General features: G+C 39.8%; 1 protein-coding gene across 1 annotated transcript in view; it reads right to left on the reverse strand.

Annotated features, from left to right (window-relative positions):
• Positions 1-626: 626 nt before the first annotated feature.
• Positions 627-15,453, reverse strand: part of LOC101463705 (uncharacterized) — a 28,465-nt gene continuing 13,638 nt past the window's right edge. Inside the window, exons 6-9 of the mRNA XM_076876988.1 lie at positions 14,534-14,797; positions 12,405-13,288; positions 3,474-3,732; positions 627-2,167 (exon numbers count right to left, since the gene is read on the reverse strand). Coding sequence (XP_076733103.1) covers positions 774-2,167; positions 3,474-3,732; positions 12,405-13,288; positions 14,534-14,797 — 2,801 coding nt within the window. The 3' untranslated portion in view covers positions 627-773. The remainder of the gene's footprint in view (positions 2,168-3,473; positions 3,733-12,404; positions 13,289-14,533; positions 14,798-15,453) is intronic.

Below are 15,453 nucleotides of genomic sequence, written 5' to 3' on the forward strand. Positions count from 1 at the left end.
GACCACGAAGCGTGCACCGGACCACGCTTGATATTTGGGAAAATCGACGGCGCATTTGGAGTATGCATTTGAAGTACACTTCAAATTGGGACAGCCGTCGTCCCGTGGCGGTGACGTAATCGTACTCAAAATGTGTACTTCAAGCGTGCGGTCTCTTAATTGGGACACAGCCATAGTGTGTGTCCTCTCATGTTTGTTGCTTGTCCATCTGTGTTTCTTCCCTGCGTTTTCTACCACAGTTGTCTGTTTAGGTTAGTTTTGTTAGTCATTACCAAATTAGGTCACCTTTAGGTTTTGTTTTCCTCCCCATGTTTCTGTTTGTGCCACCAGTGTGTAAATAAAGCTCGCTCACGTCCAAGACAGTGCCAGCGTCTGGGTCCTCTCTCACAGTCACCACACGTCTGCCACCGCAGCCGTGACGGTATCATTCTAAGATCTGAGTAAAAAAATCCTTCTCATTCTATATCTCTCTCTGGAAGAAATAAAAAGCCCACATTTGCAAAAAAAAAAAAAAAAAAAAAAAAAAAGAGAGATATGTTTATTTAAATAATTAAAACAACATTTTCTGATTTCATCTAAGCAGTGTCAGACATAAAGAAAACATTGGGAAATAACGGACAACACTGTTCAAATCCATAATGACTTTTACTTATTTGTGTCACTTTCCAGCTTTTGGATAGAGTGATGTAATCTTGGCTATAGAATACAAGTGTCAATAAATTATTTATCCATTCTTGTTTTTCTATAATAAAGTACATTCCACATTTTAAAACTTAACTAGTATGAATTCTCATGTGCCTTTTCAAGTGTATCAGCTGAACAAAACTTTTCCCGCAATTGCCACAGGAATGTGGCTTCTCAGGCATGTGAATTCTCATGTGAGTTTTCAAGGACGTCATATGACTGAAGCTTTTCCCACAGGTAATGCAAGAATGTGGCTTCTCACCTGTGTGAATTTTCATATGAATTTTCACTCCAGATTTCTGACTGAATCGTTTCCCACAAGTGTTACAACAATATGGCTTCTCACCTGTGTGAATTCTAATGTGAGCTTTCAAATTCGTCATGTCACTGAATCTCTTTCCACAGGTGTTACAAGGGTGGGGCTTCTCACCTGTATGAATCATTTTATGTTTTTTGAATCCTGATAAATCGCTAAATCTTTTCCCACAGGTGCTACAAGAATATGGCTTCTCACCTGTATGAATTCTCATGTGGGTTTTCAAGTTCATCATATGACTGAAACTTTTTCCACAGGTAATGCAAGAATGTGGCTTCTCACCTGTATGAATTCGCATGTGAGTTTTCAAGGACTTCATACGACTGAAGCTTTTCCCACAGGTAATGCAAGAATGTGGCTTCTCACCTGTGTGAATTTTCATATGATGTTCCAGTCCAGATTTCTGAGTGAATCGTTTCCCACAAGTCTTACAACAATATGGCTTCTCACCTGTGTGAATTCTAATGTGGGTTTTGAAGGCTGACAAGGCACTAAAGGTTTTTCCACATGTGCTACAACAATATGGCTTTTCACCTGTGTGGACTCTCATATGAGTTTTCAGGTTTATCATCTGACTGAATCCTTTTCCACAGATACTGCAAAAATGTGGCTTCTCACCTGTGTGAATTTTCATGTGAGTTTCCAGTCCTGATTTCTGACCAAAACATTTCCCACAGGTGCTACAAAAAAAAGGCTTCTCACCTGTGTGAATTCTTACATGTTTTGTCAAGTGACATTCGTACTGAAAAGTCTTTCCACAAGTGTCACAATTTAGAGACTTTTTACTTTTGCCAGTTTTACACTGATTCTCTGGCACTGGAGAGTTGTTTACACTGTTACTGTTCTTCAGCTCTGGTTTTCTAGTAGATTCTGATTCCACATGCTCATTTCCTCCTTGATGCTGGCTCTCTGGTGCAGGAGAGTTGTGAGAAAGGAGCTGGTCTCTGTTTGGTTCATGTTCACTTTCATCAAAAGTCACCATAAAGGTATCAGTCTCCTCCTTCAATAAAAGCTGTTCTCCTTCCTCACTGGTGCAAAGTTCCTCTGGTTCCTCTTTAATCCATGGGAGTTCTGGGTCCTCGTGGTTCAAACTGGAGTTCCTCTCCTGGTTACACACCTGCTGGTCATGCAGATCCTCTTGCTTAAAGACACACTGTTGCGCAAGATCTGAAGGGACAAGTGGACAAAAATATATTCTAATTTTAACGATTAGCAGTACTTTAATGGTTGTGAACTATGAACAGGTTGCTCACATGTACCACTGAAATTTAGAGTGTACAAATGTGACAAATTATTTGGACACTGAAGCAAATTGTTGAGTATTTGGATGTTTGTGATACTAAATATGTATGAATTTTAAAGATATTGGTTTTCTTCCAATTTAATTTAGTTTGGGAATGCTGGCTCTGACCTCTTATATCGTGGTAAACACTTTGACTGCACACGTCCAAACACCATGAAAAAAACTCTTCTTATATGATCAACTTCAACTTTAGAAATTCTGAATTGTATATTATGAAAACTGAATCTAAAAATTAATCCATTAATTAATCCTGGGAATTGATCAAATTAAATTTCACACATTTCCATTCTACAGAGAAAAAAACTTAATCTTTAACTTAAACTGATGACAAAAAAAAGAAACTTCTGCTGTTGGATTTGTGTCTCTGTAGGGGTGCAGACACTTCACTTCTTGCATTCTGGTGAATTTTTTTCACATGAATTAACATTTTTTTGCATCCTTATAATGCAATGATGGGAATAATGGCGTTAAGTAACAATGTTACTAACGCTGTTACTTTTGTCAGTAACTAGTACTATAACTAATTACTATTTCTATGTTTACAACGCTGTTACAGTTACTAATAAGAAAATGTGGTGCGGACACGTTACTATTTTTCATTTAACCAGGAGCTGGGGGGGGGGGGGGGGGGGGGGGGGGACAATCACACGGGTGCTGCTGATTGGCTGAGGAAGAATAAAGTAGCCATGGTAAACCAATCACCTGACCAATTTAAGATGACACATAGCAACAAGATGCTATTTCAACCCAAAACAACCCTGAGTGTCCATTTTTGTGTTAAAAGTGGTAAATGTGATAAAAAAAAATTTTAAAAAGTGATAAATAAAAAATATACCCCATAATTTTTTCCGGAATACTATTGTCACATTTACTGTCTAAGGTCAGTGGTAGGAAGAGAGAGATTGAGTTTTGAGATGTGAGAGATTTGTGATGTGTAGCATGTTTGGAGTGTAGTTAGTGTGTTGATATGTAGTTTGTGTGGATAATTGTTTGTTTTGTGTATAAGAACAGTGAAGCCACTGCTGCATGTCAAAGTTACTGTCAAAGAGCCACCAAGCCACCATTTACACTGCAGTCTGCAGAGGTGCATTAATTTTACTTATTGCAGATTCCTGCTATGCTAAGAAAAAGAAATGTTACTTCATTATTTTTAAGGGCAGTTTAGCATACCTTTACTGTATGTCGTTATTTCAGGTTTCCAGATGGTATCCAGCAGTCTGAGCCGCTCTTCTCCAGTCCAGATGATGATGCCCTCAGCCTCCTGCTTCACTACAAGCTGCTCTCCCTCTTTAATCTGTGGATGCTCTGGGTCCTGTGGGTCCAATGTGGAGTTACTCTCCTGGTTACAGACCTGCTGGACATCCAGACCCTTCCCCTCATTACAGTTCATGTTGCTGTTGGTTGTCTTAGATGAACACAAGAAAAAGATCTAATGTGATTATAGGAGAACACACATAAGCAAATATATCTCAGCAAGACTATGAATACGTTGCTCAAATAAAAACTACTTTCAGCAGCTTGCTTATTGATAAGCGATACCTGCTAAAGCAGGAAGCTCTAGGAATTCAGGTGTAGGTGTGTCACAGGTTAATATTGTTTAGGCAATGGCACTTCCCCACAGGTGCCACTAGTGGAGTGGACTCTGCTTTTGATGTAAACTGGACGCTTTGTCTGTCAGTTTGACAACCCTCAGGTCACATCAGAGTAATAACAATATGTGGGAAAATAATAATGAAGACTAGAACATTTTCTATACTGTTAATTAACTTTCGCCTGTTTTGAATAGGCACTGTTATTTGCTTATTGCTGTATTCGCGGTATGCTTACGCGTGGGAGTATCACCAGTTAAACTCTGAGGTTATTTTATGTTTCTTTTTCAAAACAATATGAATGACAGATTGTTGTGTTTAGCCAACCCCACAAAGTGCCATTTGTAGGAGACGTATTCACACTGATTACTTCCTGCTTTGTCGGTATCAAGTCCTGGAAAGCCGCTGTTCCAGATCTACTGGCGTTTAGATCAACTGGCGTTTAGATCAACTGGCGTTTAGATCAACTGCCGTTTAGATCAACTGGCGTTAGTCGAACAGATGTGTGGCAGTCTTGCGTTTCAGGAGCTGCTACCGACAAACCAGCAAAAAAAACGCCAAATGTGTCATCTGTGACACTTGTGAGGTTGTCTCAAACACACTCCGTCAGTCTTGATGCTGTTGAACAACAAAATTTATAAAAATGTGGCGAGTTTACCTGGTGATATCCTCACGCGCGACACGATCGCGAAACAGCAAACAATTAACACCACGCCGATGTTGTTCACAGGACAGCAAGAGTAAACGATCGGGAGACTCTTGTCGTCGTTATCGTTCCCTTGCACGTTTTATTTCTCCGGTTTCAGCGTTTTTGCTCCACAACTAAAGCGAGCAGTTTACTTTGTGCCCTAACATGGACTCGAGTCAACCAGCGCCACCTCTGGCCAAGTGCCACAGCCTACAGCCAGATCAACCTGTGACACACATCTGCACCACGTTTGAATTCGTTTCATGCACATTTGTACCTTTCAATTGTGTCTGTTTGTGCGTCATGCAAATAAACCTTTGAAATGAATGACATGACACTAATATTTCACTAGTGTTGTAACATCACATGTCGTTAGCGTAGTCTGTCTGTGTCTTTTCTCTGCGAACAAACATTTTAGAGTTGGTTGTGATATACAGTCTGTATAAGTGTGGTTAATCTAATAAACATTTATAAGGAGATGGCAGTTACTGTGAATGTACAGCAGGTGATTAGTAATAAACAGTCAGACAATGACTCTGACAATCTCATTCAATCTTGCAGACTGAATGCACCTTCTGTGGAAAGTGGTACCACACAGTGTGTCTGGACGTCCCCTGTGCAGAAGGCGACTACAAATGTTGTGGGTGCTAAATAAACAGAAACAAATGATCCCTGTTGTCTTTGCTTACTGATGTTTTTAGTGTTGACAATCCACATTGCTGGAATTGCATCTGTCAACATGTTTGTGGGTAGATTTGGATGTACCAGGGGTAAGTGCAGCCACTCAGCCTCTACTCAATGTGATCATAGCAGCAGGTGCAGATGTGTCACAAGTTAATCTAGTAGTAGGCTGTGGTAGTAGTGGACTGACCTCCATTTGAAACTGCTCCAGCTGCTGTGTGATAGTGGATCTGCTACAAATTGAAGATCATAAGCAAGTTTTGAGAGTTGGAGGCAAATAGGGACCCCTCTTCTTGCCTCAGATGTCTCTCCTTTCTGAGGCTCTTCCCGGGTGGGGGCAGATGGAGCTCCTCCTCAAGGTTTCTGCTGGGCTTTGTCTGTTCTTGGAGTACTGTTTGTTCCTCTTTATGAGATAACTCCTCGTTTATCTCAGCCTTGGCACCAAGCACAGATGGATGACGTATGGAATAAAACAAGTTGGACGTGAACAGTTTAACCCCCGACTTGTTAAAATTAAATCCATTTGCTTTAAACAGATGCCTGCATTCCCAAAAAATATTAAAGTTGTTGATAAAATGCACTGAGTGGTCAGCACATGCTGATATAAGCCATTTATTCAGTGTAAACAACCTGCTGAATCTCTCGTCTCCTCCTCTGACCAGTGTTCCAGATCTACTGGCGTTTAGATCAACTGGCGTTGGTCGAACAGATGTGTGGCAGTCTTGCGTTTCAGGAGCTGCTACCGACAAACCAGCAAAAAAACGCCAAATGTGTCATCTGTGACACGTGAGGTTATCTCAAACACACTCCGTCAGTCTTGATGCTGTTGAACAACAAAATGTTTAAAAATGTGGCGAGTTTACCTGGTGATATCCTCATGCGCGACGCGATTGTGAAAACAGCAAACAAGTAACACCACGCCGATGTTGCTCACAGGACAGCAAGAGTAAACGATCGGGAGACTCTTGTCGTCGTTATCGTCCCCCTTGCACGGTTTGTTTCTCCGAATTCAGCGTTTTTGCTTCACAACTAAAGCGAGCAGTTTACTTTGTGCACTAACATGGAGTCGAGTCAACCAGCGCCACCTCTGGCCAAGTGCCACAGCCTACAGCCAGATCAACTTGTGACACACATCTGCAGCACTTTTGAATTCGTTTCATGCACATTTGTACCTTTCAATTGTGTCTGTTTGTGCGTCTGCAAATAAACCTTTGAAGAATGAAATGATATCATATATTCCTTATTGGCCTACATTTGTACAAAATTCCAAATTATATACACAAATTCATAGAAATCACTACTCCAATTGGTGATTATGATTTTGATATTCTCTTTTTCCATAACAATGAAATACGCCTTGGACAAATATGACACATCAATATTTCATTAGTGTTGTTGTCACATCACATCCTGTAAGCATCGTTTGTCTGTGTCCTTTCTCTGGAAATGAATATTTCCAGCCAATATAGGCAATCCATCAACATGGCTGGAGTTATATACAGTCTGTATAAGTGTGGTTAATCCAATGAAGATTTGTAAGGAGACGGCAGTAACTTTGAATTCACAGCAGTTACACAGTGATTAGTAATAAACAGCCAGTGAGAGTGAGTGGATTTAAGAAAGTCAGTGACTCAGGTGTGTCGCTTGGTTTGTCATCTGTTTGTGAGACTGGAGGAGACGTAGAAATCTTTTGTTTTAAATCTTAGTTAGGAAGATTCCTGTTTGAAAACAAGCACTTTTTGTGAGAAATGCAAGAACCACATCTGCAGAAAGCATACCGTTACATTCTGTCCATCATGTGGACAAAATCGAAAATGTTGAGCATTGAAAAACTGAGAACGTTGGGCAAGTTCAGAAGAAATGTGTTTGTAAGAATGAAAAACCAAATTGTTCCTAAAATAGTTATGGAAAGTCTAACTGTTGTATGTCTGTGTTCTACATGTTTATCTGATGGGAAATAAAGTTGCTATTGTTTTATTGCAGTTTCTTGACAATTCTGAGTGGATTTACACAGTACGGGTCAAAATTACCTGCAACAAAATCAATGTCACTTTTTTGTTTTTCAACATAATACAAGGGTTAATTTCCAAAACTTCCATATGATCTTCAATTTGTAGCAGATCCACTATCACACAGCAGCTGGAGCAGTTTCAAATGGAGGTCAGTCCACTACTACCACAGCCTACTACTAGATTAACTTGTGACACATCTGCACCTGCTGCTATGATCACATTGAGTAGAGGCTGAGTGGCTGCACTTACCCCTGGTACATCCAAATCTACCCACAAACATGTTGACAGATGCAATTCCAGCAATGTGGATTGTCAACACTAAAAACATCAGTAAGCAAAGACAACAGGGATCATTTGTTTCTGTTTATTTAGCACCCACAACATTTGTAGTCGCCTTCTGCACAGGGGACGTCCAGACACACTGTGTGGTACCACTTTCCACAGAAGGTGCATTCAGTCTGCAAGATTGAATGAGATTGTCAGAGTCATTGTCTGACTGTTTATTACTAATCACCTGCTGTACATTCACAGTAACTGCCATCTCCTTATAAATGTTTATTAGATTAACCACACTTATACAGACTGTATATCACAACCAACTCTAAAATGTTTGTTCGCAGAGAAAAGACACAGACAGACTACGCTAACGACATGTGATGTTACAACACTAGTGAAATATTAGTGTCATGTCATTCATTTCAAAGGTTTATTTGCATGACGCACAAACAGACACAATTGAAAGGTACAAATGTGCATGAAACGAATTCAAACGTGGTGCAGATGTGTGTCACAGGTTGATCTGGCTGTAGGCTGTGGCACTTGGCCAGAGGTGGCGCTGGTTGACTCGAGTCCATGTTAGGGCACAAAGTAAACTGCTCGCTTTAGTTGTGGAGCAAAAACGCTGAAACCGGAGAAATAAACCGTGCAAGGGAACGATAACGACGACAAGAGTCTCCCGATCGTTTACTCTTGCTGTCCTGTGAACAACATCGGCGTGGTATTACTTGTTTGCCGTTTTCGCGATCGCGTCGCGCGTGAGGATATCACCAGGTAAACTCGCCACATTTTTATACATTTTGTTGTTCAACAGCATCAAGACTGACAGAGTGTGTTTGAGATAACCTCACAAGTGTCACAGGTGACACATTTGGCGTTTTTTTTTTTTGCTGGTTTGTCGGTAGCAGCTCCTGAAACGCAAGACTGCCACACATCTGTTCGACCAACGCCAGTTGATATAAACGCCAGTAGATCTGGAACACCGGCGGTACAGGTCCACTGATGAATACAGCTGCCTTCAGAGAGTTTGCAGTATTTAATAATCCAGTAAAGTCCCGTTTCTGCACGGAGTGGACCGTTTTTTCTCATTATGTGAGTTTAAAGTGTGATTTCATCTCCTGCTAACGTCACTTGTGTGTGTTTCACTGGATGTTTAAAACTCAAAGTTTACAGTTTAAAGAAATGGAGCGTTTCTACGCCAGGTTTTAGTCTGTTAGCCTACAAACTGAGCTCCGATCAGGGTCCTACACGAGTCCTACACCTGTGTTAGTTCAGTGACCCCCAGGGTCCGTTGATCGGCGGACAGAGGCGGTTTCTCGCAGCTTAAGTACACTTTTTTGTTTTACGGCGGTACTTTTGCGACTTTTTCCCGAGGTCGCAAAAGTATGACGTCACAACATTCTGATTGGTCACTTGCAATGTTGATCCTGGAACAACATTTACTATGTTGATCTGGGAACAACACCAACACGACGATATCAGATCGCGCCCCGGGCAGAGGTTTTTTTTTCCATACCTGTAATTCTTCAGCATCAGTCAGCCTTTCTTTTATAAACTCGCACTGTTGCTTCAACAGCTAAAGAATTTCGCTGTTAAGCGAGCTAACGGTACATGAACACGTCGAGCAAGTAAGGGTTGTGGCATCTTCCGCTGTTCTTCTGAATTTCCGGGAAACTGGTCATATCAGTGGCGTATTGCTGCCCTCCTCAGGCCATTAGTAGAAACTGGATGTGATCCTCTGTGTGTGAGAGCTGCTTCAGCTCAGCATCTTTCCTCTTCAGCTCAGTGATCTCCTGCTCCAGCTTCTCCTGAAGCTCTTTGACTCGACTCACTTCAGTTTCCTGCTGGGATCTGATCTGCTGCTTCACATCAGAGCTTCTTTTCTGGATGAGATGGATCAGCTCAGTGAAGATCTTCTCACTGTGCTCCACTGTTTGATCAGCAGACTGATTGATGGCCTCCACCTCCTGTTGAAGCAGCTTCACATCTTTCTCTCTGTCCTGGATTCTCTGCTGGATGTTTTGTTGACTCACCTCCAGCTCTCTCTGCCTCACAGTAGGAAGAAGAGTGAGGGTTATCAGACTTTATTCCAGGAAGAGAAGCACTAAATGATTCCTATGTGTTTACCCATTTTCTGTTCAAAACCCATAGAAATATAATGTCATGCTTTTCAGTTCATCATGTAAATCTGCTAAATTAGTAATTCTGTTCTCTACAATAATTCAGATAACAAAAATGAACAGAGAAATTACTGATAGTGATAAAAACAAACAAAGGAAAAATAAAAAAACTTGCCGATAAAATAAAACTCAGCACACAAACTGACTTTTACACTTCTTTTCTTCAGTTACACAGACTGGATCCCACACTAGTCTTTTGCTGCCCTCTATTTCTCATTGAAGTTGTAACTATGAGAATATAGAAAGCCCAAAACTGTGTTCCACAGAAACAGAAACTTTATTGTTACAATTCATGCAGCACTTCACCTTGTATATAACATATACAGGACATAGAATGAGACTAATATCACCTTCAGTTTAACCACAGCTGGAGGATCCAATTGGCTGTCTGTCAAGAAACTAGACGAACCTCAACCTAAATTAAGGCCGTTACTGGTGCTGACTGCAGCCCCATAACCATCAGATAGCATCTGAGACCGCAGGGCTTCAAAAACAAAAAAAAAGTCTTCAAAGGCCTCGTCTCCTTGAATGCCACAGAACTGTCCATTTGGACTTTGCAAGAGAGCACCAAACATGGGACATTGAAAGGTGATAGAAAGTTTTATTGTCTGATGAAAAATATTTAACCTTGATGGTCCTGATGGTTTCCAACATTACTGGCATGACAGGCAGATCCCACCTGAGATGTTTCCTATGTGCCACAGGAGGTGCATGCGCGTCAAACGCTGGCTATGTCCAGATGTTGCAGAGAGCATGACTGAGGGCCCTCGTCTGCGTGGTAACGACTGGGTTTTTCAACAGGATAGCGCTACAGTACACAGTGCCCACAGGACAAGGGACTTCTTCCACTCTTTTTGGCCCATTCCCCTGATTTAAATCCAATTGAGAACCTTTGGGGATGGATGGCAAGGGAAGTTTACAAAAATGGACAACAGTTCCAGATAGCAGATGTCCTTCATGTGGCCGCCTTCATCACTTGGAAAAATGTTCCCACTCACCTCATGGAAGTGCTTGCATCAAACAAATATTTGAAGTATCAACAACATAATGGTGGAGCTACCCATTACCAAGTTTATGTTTGGAACTTTGATTTTTGCTTTGGGGGGGGGGTTACAGATTCTTTTGGAGGTGTGGTCCTAAACCTTTGATAAACTGTAAAACAGCCTGTTTCAGTTTAAATGTGGTTTTCAATAAATTGCATGCTCAAAATGTTTTGTCTCACTCCCATTTCTTCTTGTTGCAAGTTGAAGCTCTATTTGGAACCTTGTTAAGATCCAACCATGCAAAATATAATTTTTTTTGCCATTTTTCAAGTGGTCTTAAACTTTTGATCAGGACTGTATGAGGAGATTCAAGTGAGGAATAGACCACAACTAGCTTTGCACACACTCACATAAATGGGGATACATCATATGACTCTTTTTCCATAGAAAGTGATTCCTATATGAGTGCAGCCTTCTCCAATCAGATAATAATGATAAAAGGCCGTAAAAATCTATAAAGTACAAATCAGTTTGTCAGTAAAATGCAACAGTGTTGCAAAAAAGATAAGACTTTTGGTAAATCTGATGATCTAGCCCACAGATAATACATTTCAATATACATTGTACTAAAAACATACTCTACGTAAAAAGTCAGTGAAAGTGTGGCACTTCCAGCTGATTTTTAAATCAAACCTCAGAACATAACCTGCTACTGAGCAGGGTTTGTGTTCAGAATCAGTTACCTTGGTGATTTAGCAAGGGTAAAAAGAGAGCCACTGACACAATCTAACCTTTTAATCTCCATTCATGGTACATCCCTTTGTACTACAAAGCAGGGTTATCATATTCATGTTAGGTTAACCTAGTCTCAGTATGGGTTTTTTGTACTAGAAAGGCGGTTTACATCTTATTGAGGTATATCACCATGGTAACACATGCTGTAAAAGTAACCTGAAATCACTGCCCACTGACCAGTCTGATGGAAAATCAGACTGGTCAGTGGTGAAAATCAACAATGCTGTAAAATAAAATAATTGTCCCCTCACTGATCTATTTTGTACGTATTTGTTAGACTTCCATTTTAAAATGTCTGATTTAGGGTCAAAAGCATTGATGAGACTAACGTATTAAAAGTTATTTACTGTCACATTTCCATGCAATTTCCACTGTAAACCAGCAGTTATAGCACATAAATATCATATGTGTGCATCATTGATTAAAGTAGGCTTATAAAACAGAGTGAGGCAAGTTCAAGTAGTGAAAAAAGCATTTTCTGAATTTATGTAAAACAATATGAGAAAAAAAAGTGTGAAACAAGACAGAGCGCTCTGATATTTCAGAGATTACACCTTAATTTTCAATGAATTAATTAATTGAAATACTTAAGTTAAAAAAAAAACAAAACAACAACAGTTGTAAATACAGTTCAAGAGGACAGGCACATGCTGAAGTTTGCGCCTCAAGAAAGTCAACACCACAACACATGAAGTGACCTTGAATCCATAATGATATAATATTTTTGGTCTTGTCTTACTTTCTAGCAGCTTTTAAACCTGTTCAGAAAATGACTAAGGAATAAATATAATTAACAATTATTAGATTATTACTGTGGAGATAATAATAATAATAATAATCATTATTATTACAACTAAAGCTCTCCCAAATTTTGTAAGTAAGTAAAAACCTTTAAACTGTATGAATTTTCATATGTCTTTTCAAATGGATAATCTGAATGAATCTTTTCCCACATATGCTACAAGAGTGTATCTTTTCCCCTGTGTGAATTCTTATATGAGTTTTCAATGTTGATGAAACCGTAAATTCTTTCCCACAGGTGTTACAAGAATAGGGCCTCTCACCTGTGTGAACTCTCACGTGGGTTTTTAATGTTGATTTTCGACTGAATGTTTTCCCACAGGTGCTACAAGAATACGGCTTCTCACCTGTGTGAATTCTCATATGACGTTTCAGTTCTGATTTCCAGGTAAATGTTTTCTCACACGTGCTACAAGAATGTGGCTTCTCACCTGTGTGGATTCTGATGTGATGTGCCAAAGTTGATTTCTGACTGAATGAGTTACCACAGGTGTTACAAGAATATGGCTTCTCGCCCGTGTGAATTCTCATGTGAGTTTTCAAGTTTATAATTTGACTGAATCTTTTTCCACAGGTGCTACAAGAATGTGGCTTCTCGCCTGTATGAATTTTCAAATGTTTAGTTAGTCTGGATTTATCGTGAAAAGCTTTTCCACAAGTGTCACACTTTACAGACTTTTTACTTGTGTCAGTGTTACACTGACTCTCTGGTCCAGGAGAGTTGCAAGACAGTTTCCGGTCACTGTGTGCTTCTGGTTCACTGTGATCACTTTCCTCGTGGGTCACCACAAAATTATCAGACTCCTGCTTCAGTCCAAGCTGCTCCCTTTCCTGACTGGTACAAGGTTCCTCCTTTTCCTCTTTAATCTGTGGAGGCTCTGAGTCATCCAGGTCCAGACTGGAGTTCTTATCCTGCTTACAGACCTGCTGGTCTGTGAGATCCTCCTCCTCCTCCTTAGAGACATGCTGATGTTGGAGGTCTGAAGGGACAAATTGAAAAAGAAAAAACTGAAACATCTGAAAAAAAAAATACATTTTAATCTTCATCCGTAGGCGTCTCGATAAAGCATTGCTTGACTCTAAAATAATGCCACTGTCTACATTCAGGAAGGAAGGATTGTTCATGATGGTAGGATGAAGAAGCATCATTAATGCAGCTCTACAGCAATCACTGAGCATAAACGCCAAAGAAAAACTCCCTTTTACCATGAAGACAAGTGGACTGGAAAATGGTTTATAAATAAAGGCTGCTTTTGATTTTTCCAAATGTGCGACTTTTGTGTCACTATTTTATGCCTGCATAGTCATGTGACAGCAAAAACAGGTAAGTATGTAAAATAGAAAAATTTTATCGTGAAATTGGCTCATCAAAATATCAAAATATTGATAATGTTCCCAGAGGAAGTGTAAGATTAAGCGTTAGCTGCAGATGATTCTAACAGCAATAAACATGTTGGATTTCCTGCTATAATTACATTCTTATTAGAAACGAAAGTTAATCTGTTGGGTCTTTATTTTCTCTGATACTGAGAGGGCACAGTAAGGACTTGGACACAGATGCTGAAACATTAACCTTGTCATAACGAAGGCTTGTGAGCTTACTGTTCGAAATCGGGCATATTCAAGTTCATGTTCTGCATCTTTAACCGCTGGGTGTTTGAGTAACACGTTTGCTGAATGCTTGGATTTTTTACACTCAGGTATAATTTTGTTTCTTGTGGTTTTATTTTGACGGGTGTCAAAAATTCTTCAACGTAGGAAAAACCTTCACCTTGTTACACTGTAGCTTCTTCTGCCATTAACTTGTGTTTATGTTTTGCTATATTTATTGAGCACTTTGCCACAAAGGGGATGAATTAAAATCCACTGAATCTCATTTTCAGCTTATAGTAGTATAGTAATCTCAAAACTATTTCTTCTCAACCAACAGATTTCAGCTGGACTTCAACTTGTTTTAGTAACCTTCAACAGCAAACATAAACATATTTAAAATAATTTTAGTGAAATAAACAAATCCCTATATTCAGATTGGATAAGGTGCTTTTACCTTCAACTGACACAAACTGTAGGTTTAATGTTAAATGTTCACAGTTTAGGAAAAAAAATGCATTAAAGTTACTTATTGCAGTTAGTCCTTAAATTCTTCCTAAAAGTAACTCTGAGCTCTGATTAGCATCCAAATTGAGTCATATTTATTTTTCTAAGACCTTTACAGTTTTACATACCTATTCTGTGTGAGTTTATTTCAGGTTTCCAGTTGGTGTCACTTAGTCTGTCCTGGTCTTCCCTGGCCCAGACGAGGATGCCTTTGCCTTCGTGCTTCAGTACAAGCTGTTCTCCCTCCAGACTGGTGCAAATTTCCTCCTCTTCCTCTTTAGTCTGCTGAGAATCTGAATCCTGCTGGTCCAGATTGGAGTGACTCTCCTGGTTACAGACCTGCTGGTTATCCATATCCTCTTCTTCCTTACATTCATCTTCGTCTGGGAGGTCTTGAGGAACAAAAACACACAAGAAAACATTTACTAATGTGATGATGGCAAAACACCCACCTGAGCAACTATATCCCAGCATATGTAACCATTTCCCTCACATATGAGTGAAATGAGTTCTGACAGTCTTATTAGCAAAGTTGTCACACTTTCAGTCCCCACTTATGTTGGGCACTGGTGCCTTCACAAACAGAGGCCCACACCACAGTTATGTCAGAACTGCTTTTGTGTTGTTGGAGGGGAAGACACTCAGAGTAGGTAAGTGGCACATTAAGGAAGTCACATACCTGTGAACTATATTACTGAGGTCCACAGGCATGAGTCTGATCAGTAGGGTTCATTAAATCTATTTATTTTTAATCAAAACATTGTTTTGTAATGCTGTATATACATTATAATAACATGAACATGCATTTAGTATCAACAGGTGATTGCAATTGTAATGCAAACAGTGCAGCTCCATGCTAAACTTTTGCACGATCGCATGTGTTTCATGAGACAGATCATACACATTTATTTCCTGAATTAAACAGCCTACTGGAAGCAAAATATACCAACCTAAAGAAGTAGAAATGAAAAAATTCTATGTAAATGTATATTATTATTAGATATTAAAGGAAAGAAAACCACAACACATCAACACTCGGTTGATGTCG

This window comes from Maylandia zebra, linkage group LG18, assembly GCF_041146795.1.
Source record: "Maylandia zebra isolate NMK-2024a linkage group LG18, Mzebra_GT3a, whole genome shotgun sequence".
Taxonomy (NCBI): domain Eukaryota; kingdom Metazoa; phylum Chordata; class Actinopteri; order Cichliformes; family Cichlidae; genus Maylandia; species Maylandia zebra.